Genomic DNA, 23,533 nt, shown 5'->3' on the forward strand with positions numbered 1-23,533 from the left:
ACACCCTCCAGTCCCTTTTCATAAACATGGGGAAAACCACCCCAGTTTGCCAATCTAGTGGCATTGTCCCTGACCTCTATACATTGTTAAAGAGGCATGTCAGCCAAGACAGCCCCACAACATCCATAGCCTTGAAGAAATCAGGTTGAATATCATTGACTCCAGAGCCTTGCCTCCAAGGAGTTTTTTAACTACCTTAGAGAACTCAGCTTCAGTAATGTGTGTCCTTCTCAGAGTCCCATGATTCTGCCTCCTCAAAAGGAAGGTGTGTCGGTGGGATTTAGGAGGTTCTCAAAGTGCTCCTTCCACCGCCCAACTATGTCCTCAGGTGAAGTCAGCATCACTCCATCCCTGCTATAGACCGCATGGGCAAGGCATGGCTTCTCCCTCTTGAGTCGCCTGACAGTTTGCCAGAATCGTTTTGTGGGCAATCAAAAGTCATTTTCCATTGTCTAACCAAAACCCCCTCACATCCAGGTATTTGCTTCCACGACTGCCATTGCAGTGCTACACCTGGTGTGTCGATAGCCTGTGAACTGCCATTGGATTCCCACAAGCTAACCAAGCTTGAAGCAAACCTTTCTTCAGTCTGATATCTTGCTTTATACCTGACGTGAACCACCAGGTTCAGGGGTCACCACCATGACAGGCACCAATACCCTTACAGCCAGATCTCTGCACAGCAATGGAGTCACGGAACATGGCCTATTTGGGTTTAATGTCCCCAGCCTCCCTTGGAATGCAAGGGAAATTCATCCAGAGGTGCGATTTGAAGATCTTCCAGATGAGGGCATTTACACCCTGACTATATGTTTGTGTTTGCATGGTCTGTCCAGCATCTTCCCCTACCATTTGATCTAACTGACAACCAGGTAGTAATGAGTTGACAGCTCAGCAGCTCTCTTCACCCGAGTGTCCAAGACATTTGGTCAGAGATCTGATGACACAACCACAAAATCAATTATCAATGTACAGCCTATGGTGCTCTAGTGCCAAGCACACATGTTTTTGATTATGCTTAGTTTGGAAACTTCTTTATAGGGTACCGTTTAATTTTAATTTCGTGGATCAGCGTATGTAAACATCTGTGGAACAGTTTATGAATAGCTTTCAGTATCACTCCTGGATGTCCTCAGAATAGCCATCTACAATATTCTGATCAATCATGGTGTGGTGCAGGTCCTGTACAAACCTTACTCAGTTTAGGCTTGTCGTAGGGCAGATGTCTATCCAAGGTGCACATAATGATTCGTTCCGCAAAACCTTCCTGTCTGAGTGTCTCCGCGCAGACCAGACCGGCTGGACCTGAAGAAGACAAGAGACACAGCTAAAGAACTACAAGGCAAGATAAACCAACTACAGAGCTGTATAGACACACATCACTGCACAGGTAAAATGAATCATGTGCAGTATACTGAAACACCACCTTCATCTTTTGTGCCTTTAACGTGGTCAGGAGAATGATATTGGAATGATAAGCAATTGTAATTGTTCCAAATATATATTGTCACAGGAGGATGGGAGACAGACCCAGCTGGGATGCCTGGAAGGACCGGGAGGTGGTGTATATGTCCCCGGGGCCACGAGGGGGCAACCGCCCTGGATGTTGAGGGTGACCACGGGAAAGAAGCAAGGAGGCTCAAACCCATTGGGGCCCGTGGCCACCGCCAGGGGGCGCCCCAAGCCTCATGGAGCCTGGGAAACATTCACTTCCGCCACACCTGGGAAGGTGGAGGAAGATCCTTCCAGGAATGCCCGGAGTGCTAGGCAGCACTTCCGCCACACCAGGAAGTGCTGCCGGAAAAGTGTCATCAGGCACCTGGAGCACATCCGGGTGGGAATTAAAGGGGCCACCTCCCTACAATCAGGGAGCTAGAGTCGGGAATGGGAGCAGGACGAAGCTCGCGTGAGGAGAGGAAAGGCGGCCCACGGACATTCAGAAGAGAGACCCGTGGAGAGGGTGATTGGTGCTGGGGGCACTGTGTGCTGTGTGGGACTTTTGTATATAATAAACGTGTGTTTTGTGGAAAGTGCTGGTGTTAGCCGGATGGTGTTCGGACCCAAGCTCACAATACATTACAGAAAAAGTTTAAACATATGACATTAAAAAAACATAATATTCATTAAAACCAAAACTACAAGATTTAAAGAAGTCATACAACTAATCCCATTTATTACTAAAACAGCACTAAACCCCCACCATCTCCCACACCAGAGAGCTAGTAAGTAATAAAGAAGGATCCCACCATGTTATACAACTGCTTATTAATTAAAACAATTGGAGTTAAGCAGAAACACAGCCATGAGCTCAGCATATTTTTTTAGAATAACATTAATGTAATCTTGACAAATTCTAAGCAGCTCTGCACTTTTTCACCGAAAGAAAATGCGATTTTGTTTCTAGTTTCAGAAAATTTGTGATGATTGTACAGCCTGCATTGATAAGATAAGAAAAAATCTATTCCCAAAAGGGCTTTCATTGTGGACAGTCCCAAAACATACCTGACTTCATTCACACTGATACATTTTAGAGAAAGGTGGGACTGGAGGCATTTTTTTTGTACAAATTGTGAACAGGCTGAACACATCCCCAAGGAGACGTGGTCGCTCCTCCGAAACCCCCTCTTAAACGATGATTCAATGGGAATCAAATACAGTTTTTTACCTCCTCTTTGCTAGATCAGCTGCAGGCTTGTTGCTGCTGCCGTGCCACGTGATCTGCATCTCATGCGGCGCTTCAAACTTTTAAAAGCCTGTACTGCAGTTGTCCTTTTGTGTCACTGCCTTGTCTCTGACCCCCCAGCCCCTTTGTTCCTGCTGGGGCTCCTACTCCCAAGGCGCACCCCTATGAAGAGGAAGATTTTCTATTCTTTTAACTGAGAGACAGAGCTGTGCCCTCTGGGTACACACGGAGACCGGTTCACTCCTGAAAGAGACTTATGTTTGTTTGAAGTGTTTGAATAAAGTTTTTGTCTCTAGAATCTCCTGAGTGTTTCTGTGAAACTTTGTGACCCAAGCGTGACAAAATAAGTCTTTTTATTTATGAAGATGCTACAGAGCCCTTTTAGTTATTAGCCGTGATTTCATGCGCTTCTCCCTTGTGGTGGGCATTTTAAGAAAATTTGGGGCTCTTTGTGCTTAGGAACTCTCTAATTCATATGAACTGATAAAGTGGTTTCTTTCCCAACATTGCTGAAAAGTGAGCTCTGTTATATTTGAGCCATCCATGGTTGGAGTTCAAACGCTTGCTTTATGTCCTTTTTGTTAATTTTCAAATAATTTATTTATGTTTATGTTTTTTCTGTTTATTATCTGCATTGTGTACCATGCCTTAGTTATGCTTCATGGGTTTTGTGGGTGGTCCTCCCCAGGAGGTGGAGCCACCTGCCAATCACCACCAGTAACTGCCTTTAGTTCCCATAGTTCCAGTTTGTTTTCGAATGCTCTAGGGAGTTTTAGTGAGTGCTTGTGTTTTGCTGTGCTTTAGTAAACTGTTGGATTTTTGACCCTCACTTGCTCTCCAGATTTGTTATTTGGGACTTTGTTTCCTTGTGTTTAAGGAAAACTAATTTTGCTATTGTGCTCTTCTGAACTTTACCAGTTTGCAGAACATCATTTGTGGAAATAATGCCTTTTTGTTCTTATAAAGGTTCTGTGGTCCCTCTGAGCAACCTGATTAGTCAGTTTGGCTTTGGTCTGATTTGTCAGTTTCACTTTGGTTGCTCAGTCAAACGTGATCAAGGCTGTTAGTGCTGGGAAACAGAGATTGACACACACAAGGATACCGAGGAAAGGTGTAAGAGGAACACCTAGAGTAGCTTTGAAATCACAAGAATACGAATGATTCTTTCACAGCAGGTCATGGGGGGGCCTGTCCACCATTGGTGGTAGTCAAAAGGGAATGCAGGAGGCGAACAACACACCTCAAAATGACAGTCTGAGAAGGAACGGTGAAACTGCCGGGCATGAGATGTTGAGACACACGAGGATACAGTGGAAAGACATAAGAGGAATGCTGAGTCACCATTAAATCACAAGACTACAAATCATGTTTTCACAACAGCTACCACTGGTGATTGTCATGCATGCACGTCTGACGTTCACCTTCCGAGCTCATCGGAGGTAAGCACTACCACTCCGGGACACAAGGGGGCGCTATCACTGACAGTATCATCTCCTTTGCAGCCCTGAGAAACTACCCACTGAGGAAAATTGACTCCACCCCTTATTGTCCCAAAACTATAAAGCTGAGACGCTCCCAGCATAGCCCATCTCATTCTGGAGAGAGCAGACTAAGAGCGGAGCTCCCTCCTGAACACTGACGCGTCCGAGAGATCGCTGCATCCCCTTGTTTATTTCCTAGCCTTTACTTGACGTGCCATGGAGTGCCTGTTAATTTTTTTTTTTACCATTTTAAATGTTAAAAGGGGTGACACGGTTGGTGCCCCAACATTTCCCCTGTGAGCAGTGTGTTCCTTCGGTCAACGACACGTTATTGAAAATGCAATGCAGAAGTGACAAGTTACAAATGACTTCAAATGGGGCCTTTTATATGGACAGTGAATGCTCTCCCTGTGGTCATGTTAGATTTCAGTTTGCTCTTAGTGTTCCCCACCAAGTCAAATACACTTTAAATTAATGGAATTCATCATCATCCAGTGCATGTGTTCTGAGTCTTACAAAAGGACTTCTGCTTTCTCGCTCTTGAACACAAATGGCAACATTAAATTGGTCTGCTGAATGTGTCAGACAGACAGAAAACACTGTCTTTCTTTGCTCTCTATGGCGATTTCCCTTGTGCTTTACTTTACAATAATATCACATCCCACCCTCAAAACCACTTAATTCCATTTTTAACTTGCCTTGCAAATGTGTAGAGAACTTTGAGCTTGTAAATGGGAAGTGAGCTACAGTATATAACAATAAAAATGAAATGAACATAAGAGTTAAATCATGCTGGCCTGCTGTCGGAGAGAGCTGGTGATTTACTGTCATATCTTAGTAGTGTAGCAGTTATGGACAAGGACTAAATCAGAGGAATGTTTCACCTGCTCCGATGATGAGAACACTGGTGACTCCTGGGCTGTAGCTGCTCAGTGAAGCGCACTTCGCCATACCCTTCATCCTTTTCTGTGATTGCAGGGCCTGGAGCAAGAGGAAATAAAATAAAATGACTTAAACAGACTTGACCTTCAACATGACACTGTAGCTATTATGGTTTGTGCTTATCAGCTCATGTGCACTTTTAAAATATTATAACAGCTGTACTGGATGGCAGGCACGGGCTGGTGTCCCGATCAGGGTGGTGCATGATTCCTCTCTGTACTGAATGGTCAAGAAGAAAGGCAGGCTGTTCCCTGTTTTTGACAGAAGGCGCTGGCGTTCCGGCAGAGATGGACTGAAGACCCTTACCCAGCCAGTGTAATACAGGGTGGCCGCCTGTTTTGGCTATTTACTCCCCTGACATACTAGATGGCAGCAACTTTGGGATACAGATACCCAGACCTGCGAGGCATGCTGGGATTTGTAGTCCCTACTGGGTTTTGTGGGTGCCACCAGGAAGTGCTGTAGGGATCTTTCATCCCTACTTGTAGAGCTTCTGCTTGACCCAACAGACAATGCCCTGACACCACAAGTACTCCCGGGTCATCCATAAAATAAGCCGCTCTGTCTCATTTGGGTATGTTGGAGTCGGGTGAAAAAGGACAAAGTGGTGGAGGAAGGGAGGAGAAGAAAGAGAAACGGAATAGTAGTTGTGCTTGTCTCATGATTATTATATCAAAAGCAGCCTTTGTTAAGGTAATTTATTATAATAAACCTTTTACTTGAACTCGGGATTGTGACACTGAGGTTGTGTCTGGGGTTTGGAGTGCTGCAACTCCCCCTACAGGTCACAAAGCACATTCATTTCTACAAAAATGTGAGCCTTATTACAAGTAAAAGAAAACCCTAGTGTAACATTTTCCAAGCTGCTTCTTCCAAGAGCACAAGGTAGGAAACCCCGCTGATATAGCGCCAGTCTATCACAGAGCAGTTAGTTAATGTTAAGAAACAAAGAAAGGTATTACAAAGAAAGAGCTGGTTTTACTTAAACAGTCCACATGACTGTGTCATCATGCCCAGCCGATTTCTAAGACTGACATGTGAATGTGTTTGCTAATTGATGTACAGATTGATGATTTGGTACTTGTATTCTAAACAAATTAATAATTTGAAAGGCGCTCAATAAAACTGCTTTTTTTTGGTCTGTTTCAGCTCAAAGCAAAAATTTTCACTATTTGAAACAGAAACTGTGAGTTTAGCACAAACCAAGTGTTCACTGCGACTGAACAAAAAACGTGCAACAGAAAAGCCGTCAAGATTCAGGTAGAGGTCAGTGATGGATTTGTGAACACTACCTGCTTATTGGCACGGATGATCACCTTGTCTTTCTCTACTCGAACCTGAGGAAAACATAAGACAAATAGTGACATTAAGCAAACACAAGCCTCTATTTTCACCAAAAAAATGTTTAAAAACATACTGTACGTTCACAGGGAACTCATGCTGAACATAAACTCAGCAGAAGATAACAAAGTAAGTCAGTCAGTCATTTTCCAACATGCTATATCCTAACACAGGGTCACGGGGGTCTGCTGGAGCCAATCCCAGCCAGCACAAGGCAGGAACAAACCCCGGGCAGGGCGCCAGCCCACCGCAGGGCACACACAGACATCTACACACCAAGCACCCACTAGGAAACTCATGCAAACTCCATACAGGGAGGACCCGGGAAGCAAACCCAGGTCTCCTTACTGCGAGGCGGCAGCAGATAACAAAGTTCAACAGTTAATTGTTTTCTATTTTCACGCTGCCCCACTACATGTGGCATGGCTTATCAGTGCCTACCGTATTATACTAGTTACAAAATCAGTTATAATTTCCAGTTTTGTAACTGTTCTAGATCTACCAAAAAATATCTTTATCTTTCATTCATATAATTCTCAAACCCAATTCAGTGTCATCAACTTGGACTGAAGCCTTTCCAAGCAGCATCAGGCTTAAGACATTAGTAAACCTTGCACAGGACAGCAGACCACCACAAGGCCCACTCACAAACTGACCCACAATAAGCCAATTTAGAACTGCCAGCAAACATAGCACATTCATCTTTGCGATGTGGGAAGAGAAATAAATTACTTGCAGAAAAATAGTTATAAGACACTGGATTTGAACCCAGGGTGCCACATCTGTGTGAAAGCAGCTCTAAACCTGCTTCACCCTACATTTATCTTACAATTTCATCCTAAGAAAATGATGTACTAAATAGTGTGCTGCCATTAACACTAACCCCAACCGTAACCCAATGGAGAGAGGCCTAGAGGCGAAATCAAAGAAAGGGTGGAGCATGCGATCAATCACTGAATGTGAATGGGGACAAAGGGGTATATCCAAGGAGAGAGTCCCGAAGGACAGCCACTGCCCAAAAGCTAAAAAACCTAAAGCATTCTTTTGTCAAAACCAGAATCTAAACCAAAGTTGTACTAGTTCCAAAAAATTATAAATCGTTTTTATAAAGCCATAACAATACAAGTAAACAAATATTTTGAATCTTCATGTTCTGAAATGTATGAAACAATCCAAAGTCCACACAGAAAACAAATTATAATACTAGGAAGAGAGAAAATTATTAGAAAATATCAAATTCACATAGGAGTTTAAACAGAGCAATAATTGCAATACTTTTCATAAAGGTCATAAAAGTAAAATCGAAGAAGAAAGGGGTGCAATCGCTTATTGTTTATTTTAATGCTGTCTGTGTACTGCCAAGTGAAAAAGTACATTAGCTGGCAATAATGAGAATATTAGGAGTACTGCCACCAGATATATAACACTAATCCCTATGTGCTGGCAGCACAGCACCACATGGCAAGTTTGAGTGCATAATTAGCCATGTGCCGGAGCTACAATCCAAAACTAGCCTTAAAGGAGGCCTCCCCTTCCAACCCCTACTGCACTTTAGAGGACATTTAATTATTTTTTTCTATGTGGAATAATTGATTAATTGATCTATTTGATTTCGCATTAAAACATATACAATGTCCATTTTGTAATATTCACATCAAGACAGTGTTTTAGAATTTAGATAACAGTAACCCTGAGAAAGTATGCTACTCTGAGGAGATTTAACTTTGAATTTTGTGTAGAGAGTAGTTCTGTTCATAACCCCAAGAATGAGGTGAGGGCATCTGAAAGAAATATAAGAAAAAAACAAAATTCTGGAATAATAAAAAATAACAGTATTATTAAATTGTCATGGGTGGAAGAGGAGAGGCAAGACAAGGTAACATGGCTTTCAAGTCCTTCCTTTAATTTTTTTCCATTTATTAGTGTAAGGGCAAAACTTACTGTAGACATTCTATAACATTTATAACTAGCCCAATTTACTAAGGGAACAATCATCCATCTATCCATCCATTATTCAACCCACTATATCCTAACTACAGGGTCACGGGGGTCTGCAGGAGCCAATCCCAGCCAACACAGGGCTCAAGGCAGGAAAGCCCACCGCGGGGGAACAATCAGATAATGACAAAATAAAACTTAATATTTTTGTTCTCTTTAAGAATGTATATACAAGTCCTGTTCACTCAACCAAGCTCCTGCCAAAGACTTTTAATCTGTTTAAGTATTTTGAGACCTTTAGATAATATTAAAATATAAGTATGATAAGAATATACCATCCACCTTAACAAAAAGATGAGTGTTTGTGTGTCTGTCTGTGTGTCCGTCCAGTTGTTCTTTCTCTGACATTTCAATAGATGGCGCATCACAAACATTTTTAATAATAACATGCCTTGCATTTGTAATTCCAGCAGATGGTGCATCACAAACAATAACACTGCTTTTACCAATCTCTTACTAAATGGTCTATAACTGAGATATATGCATTGCATCTTTTATTCCAACATATGGCACATCACAAGTAATAACACTACTTTTACGAATTCCATACCAAATGACATTTAATGGAGACATATGAGTCATTCCAACAGATGGCACATCACAAACATTAACACTACTTTTATCAATCCCATACCCAATGGCATATGACAGAGACAAAGACATACATTTATTATTCCAATAAATGGCACTTCACAAACAATAACACTGTTTTTACAAATCCCATATAACAGAGACATGTGTATTGTTGCATGGTTCACTGCAAATGTTAACGCTGAGGTCTATGTTGATTTCTTAGATTTCAACCCATCTTAGATGGGTAGCACAGCAGGTTTATCTATATTTTGATTGGTGGAAACTGAAATACCTCTTTACCTATGTTACGTAACTGAATATTCTTTATTTAAGGCCAATTCTTAGTCATTTTAGTCAGTCAGCAACAGTGTACTTGGCTGATTCCTTCAAGCTTGTTGTAATAAATGATACCCATTTCAGGAGTATTGTTTATTTTTAATTTATTTACAGAGCATTTTCTGTAACAAATACATTCCAAAGGAGTTCATATTTGTCAAATACTACCTGAAACTTTGCCAGACTGTCCAACCCGGGGAAGTCTTCTATGTCTCCAGTGGCAGTGCTGAAGCAGGCCCCATGCCATGGGCAACGCACCCTTCCATCAGAAAGCACTCCTGTTAAAAATAAACATTTTCAAACTGACAAATGTTCTTTTCCATACATATTGGCAGATCACTGGAACAGAAAGAAATGAACACTCAAAATGGCACAAATATAGGTAGTCGAACTGTGACCAGTGGTTCCAGGTTCGTCAAATACACTTCATAACTGATAAAATAAGAAAAAATAAAGGAAAGGAAAGTGAAAACTGACTTAAAATAATCAACAAAGGGGTGGGCAAAAGTAGGTTTACAGTTGTGAGTACTTGAGGCCAGCAATTTGAGTGTTTCTGAGATTGTACCAGAAGTGCACTGTGCCATAGAGACAGTCTTTTGAGTTAATAAAGTTAATAAAGCAATTGAGTTAATAAAGCTATGGTAATAATCATAACCTGCATGTCTTTTCAATATGAATAACTGTAAACCTACTTTTGCCCACCCCTGTATATAAAATATACAAATGTCCATCTGTATGTCTGTTCCCTGCACAATTCGACAGCCTTTGTCTGATCTGGAAAAAATTTTGCACAGTTGCCATAAAGACAAGATAGACTGATTTGGAGCCCAAGATTTTGACCCTGGGGGTCTCAGTGTTTAATTTTTTTTCCATGTTCCACCACTTGGCTAAGAGCAAGTGTGACATCCAAATAGACTGAAACCCGACAACAGACAAACTGAGCAGAGCTTAACATGACTTACCAAACAACACCATGTGCTGCTTCTATCTACTCAACTGTAATATAAAAAGGAGTACTGTGCGTTTTGGCAGGGCATGTTGGGTGAGGCTTGGTCAAGAATGGAACTGCAGCACAACACAAAAGACAATCAAAGGCATGTTGTGTAACTCCTGCTTTGTCAGCTTTTTTTCATAATTAAGCGCAAAGAACTGGTCCCCCTTGAACTAACCGTCCTTCAGATGAAACCTAAATCCAAGGTCCTGACTCTCTGTGGTCATAAAAGATCCCTGGACATCCTTTGTAAAGAACAGAGTGCATCCCAATGTCCAGGCTAAATAGTCATTCTGGCCCCCTAATCACCCCCTGTCACTAACTGGCTATCTCTCTCTAACCACTTCACCACCTAACAGCTCGTCTGTGGTAAGCCAGCATGTGGGGAATTCAATAATACTTTGGCAAATAGGTTCAAATGAAGCAAATATTTTGTTTACATACAATTACAATGAAGAAACTCAAGGAAAAAAAAAATCACTGCTCATCCTAATCCCTCCTACCTTTGACTAGCGGTGCTCCATAGTGGGGGCACTTATGACTGACAGCTCGATACTCTCCATTTTCTTTTATCAAAAGCACTTTGCCTCCAGGCATGTCTACTTCTCTCATCCTTAAAAAAAAGAAAATGAAGAAATTTTCATCTGCAAAGGAACACATAGTTTTATTTTGTATTAGATAGATAGATAGATAGATAGATAGATAGATAGATAGATAGATAGATAGATAGATAGATAGATAGATAGATAGATAGATAGATAGATAGATAGATAGATAGATAGATAGATAGATGTGAAGGGCACTATATAATAGATAGATAGATAGATGTGAAGGGCACTATATAATAGATAGATAGATAGATAGATAGATAGATAGATAGATAGATAGATAGATAGATAGATAGATAGATAGATAGATAGATAGATAGATAGATAGATAGATAGATAGATAGATAGATAGATAGATAGATGTGAACGGCACTATATAATAGATAGATAGATAGATAGATAGATAGATAGATAGATAGATAGATAGATAGATAGATAGATAGATAGATAGATAGATAGATAGATAGATAGATAGATACCACATAATAAATGAATGTCTCCGACTATAATAGTGACCCAAAAGAACAGCATAAATTGCAGCAGCTCCAGAATGAGATTAAAAGGCTCTGGATAAACAGATATTACTGAGGTTATCACTAAGTCTATAAAGTCGTATACTGAAAAGCTCTTGCCCAATATGAACATCTCCATTCTACAAAAACAAGCGACAATATGTATGGCATCTATTGTTAGTAGAGTCCTTGGCATGGTAAGCAGTAATTAATACCAAACATTTTCCTTTGAGCGGCCATTGATCAGCTATCCCTACCTGTGAATTGACCTAAATCCTGCAATGTACTTCTACCTAAGGCCTTCAGCTATGCTATCTCTCCAGAGGTTTGCTGAGCAGGCAATGTTTTAATACCAGCTGAAAAACTAATAATAATAATAATAATAACAATAATAATAATAATAATGGACTGGGTAATGAGTTTAACCTTTGTGATCCTGCTGTCTTGAAAGCTTGCAAGCCAGGAATTGTTTAAGCAACCTATGCCTTCATGTGGTAACATATGACAATACTGGGGAAAATTGGAATATTATTTAAGAATAAGGTGAATATTATTAAAGCAATTGCTGAACAAAAAAGTGCTTCAAGCGTAAGGTCAGATTTATAACCTCACGGAACAGTCCTGTCCACCTTATGGTTCATGCTCTGCACAGCAGACTTCCAGTTCAACACCAGCGCTTGCCATCTACAGAAATTCTCAGATGACTCCTTAGTCGTAAGCTGTATTAATAAATGGAGACAAGTCGGAGTACAGGAGGTTTGTGGAGGACCTGGAGAGAACCGTCTGCAACTTATAATCAGCAAGGACAAAATAGTTGATGGTAGACTTCTGGCATGCAAAAGAGCCTCTGAAGCCGGTCACCCTTCAGTGGAAGAACATGGAAGCGGTGCAGACCTAAAAGTACCCGGGGTTTCACATGAACAGCAAACTGGACTGGTCTGACAACACAGTGGCTTTGTACAAGAAGGGCCAGAGCAGACTGTCCTTCCTAAGGAGACTCATGCCGTTTGATGCATGCAGCAAGCTGCTGGAAATGTTTTATCAAGCTCTAGTAGCCAGTGTGTTGTTCTATGCTGCAGTCTCCTGAGAAGTTCAACCGACACAAAATGCCTGAACAAACTTACAAGGAAAGTCTGCTCTATCGTAGCACTAAACTTGGACGCACTGGAAGCTGCTGTGGTAAAGAGAAAGGTGGTAAGATTGGATGCCGTCATGAAAAGACCCCTCTGGGAGATGCTCTCTTGGAGCGCATTTAGCATTGGATTCATTACTTCCTGGCATTCTATGAAGCGCCTCTGGAGGTCTTTTCTGCCCACCGCTATCAGGCAATTCAATGCTTCCTCCCAATGTTCCAAACTATATGCTGATACTCTTTAAGTTCATTTTGCTATTTCTGCACAATATTTATTAACTTATCTATCTATTGATTGATTGTATTATTTGTCCTGTGAGTCTCTGTCTTTGTTTTTATGTTTCTACTGCTGCATGCATTTAAATGTCACTATGGGATTAGTGAAGTTAATCTAATCTAATCTAATAAACACAAACTGAAAAACTAGGGAATTGTTCAGTATTCTTATTATACTGTAGTGTTCTTATGTGCCACTTTTAAAATGGCGTAGACAGATTTTACTAATAACCCTAACCTCCCACTCATCATTGTGATTTTTTTTTTAAAAAGGCAACATATTAAACAAACATATTTGTGCAAAAATTAAACGTTGTGGACTTTTATTTATAAAACATCAGCATTTTCAATAGAAAATTTTTTCAGTTTTTTTCTGCCTTTATGCAGCTGATCAGCTGCTGTCTTTAACTCTTCCAACATAAATCTAATTCTCCAGAAATATCAGAAAATCCTGTCTATGGATTGGATGGATTCAGTTTTCAAGGAAGCCCATTGGCTAAAGCACTGAACTGCCACACCCCATGGCTGTAAGTTCAAAGCCCATCACCTTCTCACTGTCTGACCCTGGTGGCTGCACTGTAGAAGCTTGTGCTTTGCATTGTTAAACACATATTGAAATAATTGAGTTATACATGACATTCATTTTAATAAGGTCAATCAGTCATTCTCAAAGATGCTTGATCCAATGTCCACCTCGGGCAGGAAACAGCCACAGAGACTGCAGATCCCCACTTACTGTTGAGTCACCACTTGATCTGACATGCATATCTGCACAGATGTGGGAAGAAAACCCACATGGACGCAGGGAGAAGGTGCAAAGTCCACACCGAGGTTGCCTGAGAGCAAGATTTGTGCTGCTGTGCCTCCCACTGCAAGAGGGTGCCATCTAAAATAAAGCTTACCACAATAACAGGACTTGCTCTCTTTATGAATTTCTTAACAAACACAGTTGCCCTGATTTTTTGCCTCCCAAAGTACTTTTTAAAATAATTATTATGAACCCCACTTATCCTTTGAAGAGCATTCAGCTCATTGTCCTTTGACATCGCACACTGAAATAAACTCCCGCTCAACAGCCTGAAATATATTTTTTTATTTTACCTTAAAGTAAGAGTAACCGTGATGTGCTCCATAAAAAACAAAGAAGTGTTTCAAAAAGCCTGGCAGCAGGATCTGCAAACGCATATGATTCTTTCATCTAAAAATAAATGCTCCAACAAAAACAAAATATCCTTATTACAGTCTGTAAGACGATTCCAGACAGCACTGGTTTCCCTTGCGTGTGCCTTCTTCTGTAGGTGTTTTTTAAATTTTGTAAAGGCTTGCTTTAATTTAAATTGCTAATATTCCATTGGTATTGTAGCCCCGGCCAAGGAAACGAGAGCCCCTGGACAGATGGATGGATGTTTCATTTACTTTCATATTATCTTAAGCCCAAAAGGCTGTCACAGAATGTTGAAATGTCATCAATTGACCCATTGTGCTACGCCTTTAGCACAGTCTTCTCTTTCAGGCCGATGGAGACTTGGTGCACACCCAGATCTGTATTAATTAAGAAAGCTTAAAAAGGAAACTCCGGGGAGCAGACCAACAGCCTGCATGCAAGTGGAGAGGGAAATCTTTAATTGGGAAAAACAAGTCATTACAGCTGTTCAAATATGCTTCAGTGAAATGGAGGAAGCCTTTGTAGACTACAGATGCTGACTGGAATGCAAATGGATCTGATACAAATGAAAGAGGGCAAAAAAAGAAAAAACAAGCTAAAGCGTCAAAATGAGATCTTGTTTTGTTGGTAATCCGCAACAGAGTGCTGGATATCAACTTAACCCTCATTGAGCCGGGCTCGAGTTTGCATTGGTGCATTCATTTAGGTTGCGTTTAGTGTCAAATTTCACAAGGAAAAGAATAAACTCAGTGCACAAAACTTCTCTCTTCTGGACCTTTTTTTGTTTCAAACTGCTAGAAACTTGCAATAAAGAAAGTTTAATATTCTGCTTAAGGATTCTGTATTACGGTAAACTCTGACAATGAAAAGACCATGCAATGTGGCATTGTGCTCTTATTGGAAGTCCCCAGTGACTAGCGTCCACTACTACTGCTTCTATGGAGTGACCCTTTTTCTCCTTGTGTTGGACTTGCTCATACTTTGTGTACTCCCAAGATATCATGGTGCTCTCCAGTGCTAAAGCTATCTTTGGAAGGATGGCTTGCTTTTGCTACACTAGATGGAATTCATGCCATAGTGGTGGGCTTGCCATTTCTATAGGTTCCCCTGCAGCTGGGACTGAAGCTTTTCATTGGAAAGTTGGAATATCAATCCACAGTGGTGGTAACTTATTTCTGATGCCATCCCCAGACTGACGAAAAATTATCTGGCATTCCTTCTTTCAATTGGGTATCAGAGATAAGTCACCATCATTGTAAACTGACATTTCATGTGCCTATTGTTTAATTTGATCAAAACTAGGAAAACAAGCTAATGTGCACCACCATCTTATATAGGTGGAACAGAATGACACAGGGCATCACATGGACTGTTTTGTGTAACTGGGAAAAAGTCAAACATGGTCGCAAAGATAGTTACAAAATGGCAACAACTGTACAAAAAAAGAAACCACAAAATTAGTTAAAGTTGAAATAAGCAGACAAAAAATACAGAAACAAACTTAGATGTATCAGTACGAAGGCTCAAAGCTAAAATAAGCCTAACCTTTAAACACACCTATAGGATCCATTCAAAGGACGCTGTGGTCACTGGAGTTTCAGCATCCCTGTCATGCAGTGAATTTCTAACATGCCTCCTGCAGGTTCTCATCTCCTCTCATTGTGCTCAAACTACTTCACCTTTTGGGATTGACATTTCTAAAGCTGGGCTGCTAACCACATGACTGCTACTGCATTGTTCATATTGCATTTGAATAATTGTGGCAATTGTTCCCATGGGCTATGCTCCCCTCTTCTGTTTCCTTTCGCAATGTCCTGTGGTGGCATGTGGCACTGATGGCACTTTGATGCCTGTTGAGCTTGGAAAAGAGTGGGTGAGAATCATTAGTGAGAGATGCAGCACTGGACCTTTGTCATATTAGAGCAAAGTTGTGAACACTTGCTATTTATTTTATGTTTTATATTTGTAGACTAGTTTGCAGTGATTGGTCTTCACTTTGTGAAGTATTCTTTTTGTGTTGATCAGTGTCATAAAAGCCAAATTAAATCCTCTGTGATTCAACGTTGTATAATAATAAAATGTGAACACTTCCAAGATGGTGAATACATAACATATTAGAACTTTAGAACAATCTAGACGAGAACAGTGCACAAAAACTTGCCAGTCCTATCCACTTAATTCCTCCAAAACAGCAACAAATCTAATTTTGGAAGCCTGTAAAGTCCTGCTGTCTACTACCCTACCTGGTCCCTTATTCCATGTGCCTGTGGCTCTCTGAGTGAAGTAAAGCTTCCTAATTTTTGTGCGAAATTCACTCTTAACAGTTATCCATAACTGTGTTCACTTGTTCTTGATGAACTAATTTTAAAATAACGGTCTTGACCCACTAGACTAATTCCCTTTATAATTTTAAACACTTAATCACGTCTCCTCTTAATCTTCTTTTGCTTAAGCTATGGATATGAATATATGGATAGAAATCTTTGAAGAGTAAGGAGCCATAGCTGACTTGCTCTTCTAAAGGACTTCACCAACTGGGCCTTACACAGAAATCATGTCTTCAGAGATCTATTAGACTCATGATAAGGAATGGCACATGGACAGATATCAGCAACCAGAGGCATCCACGTGGACTTCTGCCAGCTGCTGCATCCAACTCTCGAGAGCGTCACTACACACAATCATTGCTTTTAGAGTGGAGGTGCAGGTTCTCCCTGTGCTTGCCTCCTTCAGGGAAAACTTTAAGACAGGTTGAAGGGATCTCAGCCTACTCCTACTTGAAAATTTGACATTCAAGAGCCTTCTTCTGTTGATCAATGTTAAAGAAAAGACTAATTAATTCTGCTGGGATTCAATGCTGTCTAATACGTGAATACTGACCATCATTATCACAGTAATATATTTAGATTTTCCAGTAACTCTACATAACATATTGTCTCTGGTCTCCACCTCTGTCATCAGACCGTCTACCTCATTTGAGGAGAAAGTTTCTTCTCGCTTTAAACATGAACTTCACTTGTTCTCATTGTTAATAAAATTAATGGGGGGCAATTCCTTGCAATTTATATAGCACTAATCCCACCATATAAGAATAACTGAGCGGAAACAGCACACTTTGTTCATATGCACATACATCCATCCATCCATCCATTTTCCAACCCGCTGAATCCAAACACAGGGTCACGGGGGTCTGCTGGAGCCAATCCCAGCCAACACAGGGCACAAGGCAGGAACCAATCCTGGGCAGGGTGCCAACCCACCGCAGTATGCACATACATTTTAAGATTTTTTGATTGCTAAACTGGACCAATTTTTTGGGTGTACATTTTATGAATCATGTTATCCCCATGTCTGCATGGGTTTCCTTCCACAGTCCAAAGACATGCAGGTTAGATGAATTGGTGACGCTAAATTAACCCAAGTGTGTGTTTGGTGTGTGTGTATTCGCCCTGTGATGGACTGGTGCCCTGTTTGGGGTGTGCTCCTGCCTGGCACCCTATGCTAACTGGGATAGGTTACAACCCCCCTGCCATGACCTAATCTGGATTAAGTAGGTTACATGACATGACATTTTATAGATCATTCATAGGAACTTATAGGAAATAATTGTATTTTCAAATTTAGGATTCGTCTATGCACATTATTACAAATAAGATCCCCAGTTCCTATCCCTCAATTGGAATGTCTCTTTAGTTCCAAACCCGTGCTTACTGTCCATTCTCCAGGTCCTTGACATGGCATACAGTGGCCTCCACAAAGTCCCTGGGGTTCCTGTAGAGGTTCTGTTGGAATGACTTGTCCTCATCAGAGTGGTGCTTGGCTGAACCATTGGTTTTGCAGTGTGCAATAGGACTTGCTTTGCCATTGGGTGACATTGATTCCTTTTCTTTGTCTTTCTCTGGGATGACGACCTCTACTTTAACCTCTACTGTAAAAAAATAAAAATAAAAACGAAAATTCACATGATAAAGCAGTATCATGGTGTATATATAAAGCAAAATGTTATCCACAGTTTCGGTAGATAATTCTTTCAGTTTGGACACATCACAAAGCTTTTGGATTAACGTTTTAACCTTGTATCAGCGCTAGCACGGTGACATTAGTCAGAATGAACTCATCACAGGTTTATCAGTTGCTTTAATGCTTGAAAACCTGCAACTCTGCACCCATTAAAGTGCATTGTTTCACTTCTTTTCATCACAGCTCATTATTCAGAGCTACTTTATCTCTCTGCCTGGAAAAATCTGCTGACTCTCATACTGATTGCTAAAGCTTAAGCCGCCTTGGAATTTCTACCTGCTGGGCAATCCTTTAATTATTTTAAATTAATGGAAAACTATAAACTCTGTAACTATAAACATTTCCTCAAAGTTTCAGGACAGAAAAGTTGAACATATCTAAAACCATCTGTTTTATTTATTTATTTATTTTTAGATCAATGATTTCAAACTATGCAGAGACCCCCTTTCACAAGATCATTTAAGTTCATTTTGAGGAGTACATGGCTAGCAAGGAGCTGCCACTATAAGCAACCCCAGAGTGAAGATGGAGTACCTCAACAAGACAATGCGTGATAACAGGCACCACCGGGGACAGATATGGCCAGGAGCAGTTGGTGTAATGGATGCTCCAGAAGCAAGTTCTCTAAGGGCAAGATAACATGGAAGCCCTAGAGAACTGTCATGAAGATCCAGTTATGGTTGTCCAAACCTTAAAACAAGATGACCATTTAAAATTTTGAAAGAAATCATTTTGATACAATTAGCATACTCAAGAGTTGGGGTACAAGGAATTGCCCCGTTTACAGGGACACTTAAAACAAAACTTAACTTATTTAACGAATGCAATCGCCACATACAATAAACAAAGCAAAAAGCAATCAGAAGACACTCTGAATCAGACAGCGTTTCTCTGTCTTTGTAACGCTAATAACTTCGCTATCTCGCACTAAAAATAAAGATAAAGATTTTCCAAAACCCTTCATAACTAAAGTAGAACCTAATCTCATTCATAAATTAACAAGTGAACCAACTCACTCGCTTTTAACATCATTCTTTTTTTGGACTTTTGCCTGCAATTCTGCCATAGACAGACAGAGGCCTATCACACACTGACACTCTTATTTATACAACATAATAGCAATAATAATTATAACAACATAATTTGTAATGTTGCAATATAAATATAAAATTATAATGTAGGTTATAATTTAACACAAAAGGAGCTCTTTGTAGCATTGATGACTTAACACATCAAACTCGCTGTGTAATTGGTCACATCCTTAAAGGGAAGGTGATTCGCCCCTCAGTACCAGCAGCAACGGTGGCAGCTATGCAGGGAATTATGCAACTCAACTGGAATTGCATTTAACACGATGCCATCCATGAAGCCATGAGGTCTGAATGCTGTTTTGTGACCATATAAGTAATCAACAATTACTTGAGAAACACTGGCTGGCTAGGGGTGAAGTAATAACCCTCTTTGGTTTGGTGTGGGACGAATTAGAAAGAGAAACATTACAGTACGTATTAAAAATTCTTTTTCGATTGTATTATTTCCAATATTATGACAAACATCTGCTTAGAAAAAAGAAAATACTTTACAAACCAATTGCTTTACTTTTTGCAGGTAAAAACTAGTATAGGGAAAAATCTCAGAAACTAATTTGTCAGCTAGCCTGGGGGAATACAGGTGGGCTGAGATGAAAGAACATAAACAGGACAGTGTAGACTAGAATGGAGCGGACAGATAAGATTTATGACTCTGAGAGAGAAGTAAGCTTGAGAAGGCTTCATTTCATGGTTGCCCAAAACTACATTTGTACATCCTTTGAAAGTGGAGGAAAAGAGTGACAGGAACAATCCTTGGGCTAGACTTTAAATCTGCCAGAGCTACGTCATTGGAACTTTCAGACCCCACTCAGGGCAGGAGGCATGTCAAGGACGACAAGATTGGACTTAAATGAAGAGCAGGGAGAAAGTCAAAACGTCTCTGTTTCATCCATGTAGATGGCTAATTTCCACTCTGAGGAGAGGCCATTCTGCTGCCCTATACAGACGGCATGCTGGATCGCGCTCTCTGAGACTAAGACAGGGAGTCACCTGGTAATATAAAAATAATGGATGTTTAACATGAACTGGGCTATATTATTGTTATGAAAAAATATTTGCTAACCAAAAGTATACAGTACGTGGGAATATGGGTTTCTTTACATTTGGAACATTTCTCTGCAGTTACCTTTGCAATTTAATGTCTCCTAAACATACCCATAATGTATTTCGTGGTCCCGCAACGTTTGGAATATGGGTGGTAGCGTGTTATGATTCCTGCTACTGGGATGCTGCTGTGGGTTGCCAAGGAACATAGTTTCTGACAGCGCCGCAGTGCAACCTCTTAAATACCGGATTGACAACTCATTAATATATGTGATTGGGATAAAAAAAAATTCAAATGAACATAGTGTTAATTTCTCTCTTGAATTTCTGAACTTTCGGTTTTCCCTCTGACTTTGACTTCTGATTAGCAATTGCGCTTTGGTGCTCTCGATTTCAATTTCGTTTCTGGTGTTAATTACGTTTCATCTTCTGGTCCTCTACTAACTTTCGGGCAGAATCATCATTATTTTTCACAACATTTGCACTTTGCTTGCTTATGTTTTGGGCACATTATCTGGAGTATACATTTGCTACTCTTTCAAGCTGTCTAATGTAAAAGAAAGGGGAAGTGCTGAACTATGGTGACCAGGCTGGTAAGAATACACATACATGCATGCATGACAATACTACTACTCCTATCCATAACCTTGTAGCAGTTGTCGGATGAATTTGCCGCCCACGTCCGTTTGTACCTTTCATTGTTTTAGAATAATATATAAATTCAGTTTCAACAGATTCTCAAGCTATGGACTGCTTTGGAGGGGCCACCTGATTTGGAGAGCCAATGTGAGCTATAAATAAGGGAAGGCAGCGCCATAGTGGGGAAAGAGAAAGTGCTGGCCGTCAAGGTAATACACCATGTAGAGGAAGCCATTAGATGAAACTGAGTTCGTCTGTACAGGAGGAAGAAGATTAATGAAGGGTTGGAGAAGCAGCAGAGGGAGCCTGGTGGACCTGTGAAAAGTCATTGTGAGTGTTATTTGGTCTAAGGTATAGCTCAGCGAAACCCTTGCTAGCACGAATTTCAAGGCATTTACTAGTCAAACTTATGGACAGTACAATGACATTCTTACATTATATACTAATAACTATAAGTGTTATTTGGGTGTTATTGGTTTATTTGTTCGGGGGTTTTGGAAAGAGAAGAGTGGTCAGCTGCAGCACGGGGTGTGTAAGTAACAGATCAGTTTTGGTGTCATTGGGTATAGTTACTTTTTCTACAATAACATTATTTCCTTGTTTATATTCATCTCTGTTGGTGTGTTCTGTGCTTGCTTGTAGTGGCTAGCAGGAAGTAGTGTTGGTCACTCATGCTCCGGTTCATTTATGATTTCAACAGTTGGCTGCCACTCTAGGGATCGGCAGCTCATATTATAATTATACCGTCTCAGGCGGAAAAAGGGTCTCGAGGAGCGGTACAACCTTTCAAAAGCTGGATGGACAAAATGAATGGCTAGACTACAATTGAAGATAATGTGGATAGATGTGCTGGTAGATACAAGCAAAGAATCTTCACCTAATCTTGAAACATGGATATAATGAATTGAGAACATGATATCAATCAAAGATTTCAGTGAAAGGTTATGGATAGGATTGGAAGTATTCAGTCTGCCACGCATGCACATCAGAGGAGCACCTTTCAGGCTCATCTGAGACAAACAAAGATGACAGGGGACGCTGGCACTAATCTCTTCCTTGCTTTCCACAGTACCAAGAAGATGCCCAGTGAGGGACGCTGAATCTGTCCCTTCTGGTCCCTGGCCTATAAATCTCAAGCCTGCTGGAAGGAGGTGTCATTCTGTTATCCCTTGGGACAGAGTTCCATCCCATTCTGGGAACATTTCGCTTATTGATTTTTTTCCCTTTATCTTGTGCCATAGAGCACCTGCTTGATCACATTTGGAGAAGGGACCAATGGAATTAAACGGGGATGGACGGCTATGGCCCCCCAAAGTTTATTCTTTCCGACTTGTTATTCCTTGCATCGCCATATGTTAAGGTCGATGCAATAAAGAGTATAAAGTGGAGAACAGGGTCACCCTAGGACCCTACCACAACAAAACACCATCTAAGAATCATCTGTGTTTTTAAATAATGCCAGAGAACACTTAAGGTGGGGCAAAGAAGTTTTGTCTGTGACCTCCCTTCAATGGGTGGCATGGCAGCACAGCAGTTAGTGTCAGGCAGGTTTCAATCTTTGTGTATTTTGCACCTTCTTCTTGGGCTAGTGTGGGATGTCTTTAGTCACTATGGTGTCCTCTCCAATCTCAAAGTTGGGTGTGTGTGCCCGGCGAAGAACTGGCGTCCCATCCAGAGTAATTGTAATAGAATTCATTTCCACACCCAAAAAGTAATTTAAAAAACGGGTGGATGGCCATCTACTCAATAGTGAAAGTAAAATTAGCCCTTCTCTTTCATTTACAGATTTCAGACTTTTATGAAAATCAAAAATGTCTTCATTGTTTAATCAATTATCAAGACAAATCCCAATCAACCACCTTTGCTCTGACGTTGAATTAGAAACCCTGGCTTACACCACAGCCTGTTTGTGAAATTTAGCTCTTTTTACTTGGATCTCCAGTTAAAAATACCGAGCAGGCTGCTGAGGGGTCTCCAGCTTGCTTTCTTCTTTCCCCCAGAGATGTGAAACACCATCAATGTGTGTAACGTTTAAAGTGCTTACAGATTTACATACAAAACAAGACGTCTGATTTTACAGGGTGGTCTTTCAAAGTTCCTAATTGACAGAATTAGAACACGCCATTCTTTCTGAATAAACCTTAGGCAGTTTTCAACCTGATAACTTTACTTTCAAATCAATTTGACAAAGTTTATCTGAAATCTCTTTCAATAGATCTTTAAAAAAAGAGGAGGGTTCTCTCACAGAGAAGGAATGAAGGAATGCAGGGATTTAATTATCAAAAACAAAATGGCAACACAACATAAGTTTTTACTCCGGGGAGAACAAGGAAGGCACTTCCACTTTCCAGTGTGTTGACGCAACAGAACATCCAGTGGCACTTGCTACGGGATTAATGCCTCCCATGTCTGGCAGGCATCTTTTAATAAATGCAAAGAAAAGAACAAGCAAATCCTACTTAAAACACACCGCAAAGGCTTTAAATAAGAATCGCTCCTATCTCGGTAAATCTCTCCATAATCCTCCGCGGTCTTTAAAAGAAGGGCTATTTTTAACTCTAATGGGGTGTTGCATCAATGAGAAAATGCACACCACTACACAAATTAACATGTATCTTTAGTTAAATTTGCATCTTCATTATTTTCTTACTGCAGAATTGATGTTTAATACGGCAGTGAAAAAGAAATCAAATGCAAGGGA

General features: G+C 40.5%; 1 protein-coding gene across 3 annotated transcripts in view; it reads right to left on the bottom strand.

Annotated features, from left to right (window-relative positions):
• Positions 1-23,533, bottom strand: part of LOC114668539 (apoptosis-inducing factor 3) — a 160,233-nt gene that overhangs the window by 69,528 nt on the left and 67,172 nt on the right. For 2 of the 3 annotated variants that reach the window (XM_051921469.1, XM_051921467.1), the window contains exons 5-10: positions 17,750-17,966; positions 10,849-10,958; positions 9,523-9,632; positions 6,399-6,443; positions 5,049-5,145; positions 1,193-1,305 (exon numbers count right to left, since the gene is read on the bottom strand). In XM_051921469.1, the coding sequence (XP_051777429.1) occupies positions 1,193-1,305; positions 5,049-5,145; positions 6,399-6,443; positions 9,523-9,632; positions 10,849-10,958; positions 17,750-17,966 (692 nt within the window). The remainder of the gene's footprint in view (positions 1-1,192; positions 1,306-5,048; positions 5,146-6,398; positions 6,444-9,522; positions 9,633-10,848; positions 10,959-17,749; positions 17,967-23,533) is intronic. The other variant, XM_051921468.1, reaches the window with a different exon arrangement.

The sequence above is a fragment of the Erpetoichthys calabaricus genome, chromosome 18, assembly GCF_900747795.2.
Source record: "Erpetoichthys calabaricus chromosome 18, fErpCal1.3, whole genome shotgun sequence".
Taxonomy (NCBI): Eukaryota; Metazoa; Chordata; class Cladistia; order Polypteriformes; family Polypteridae; genus Erpetoichthys; species Erpetoichthys calabaricus.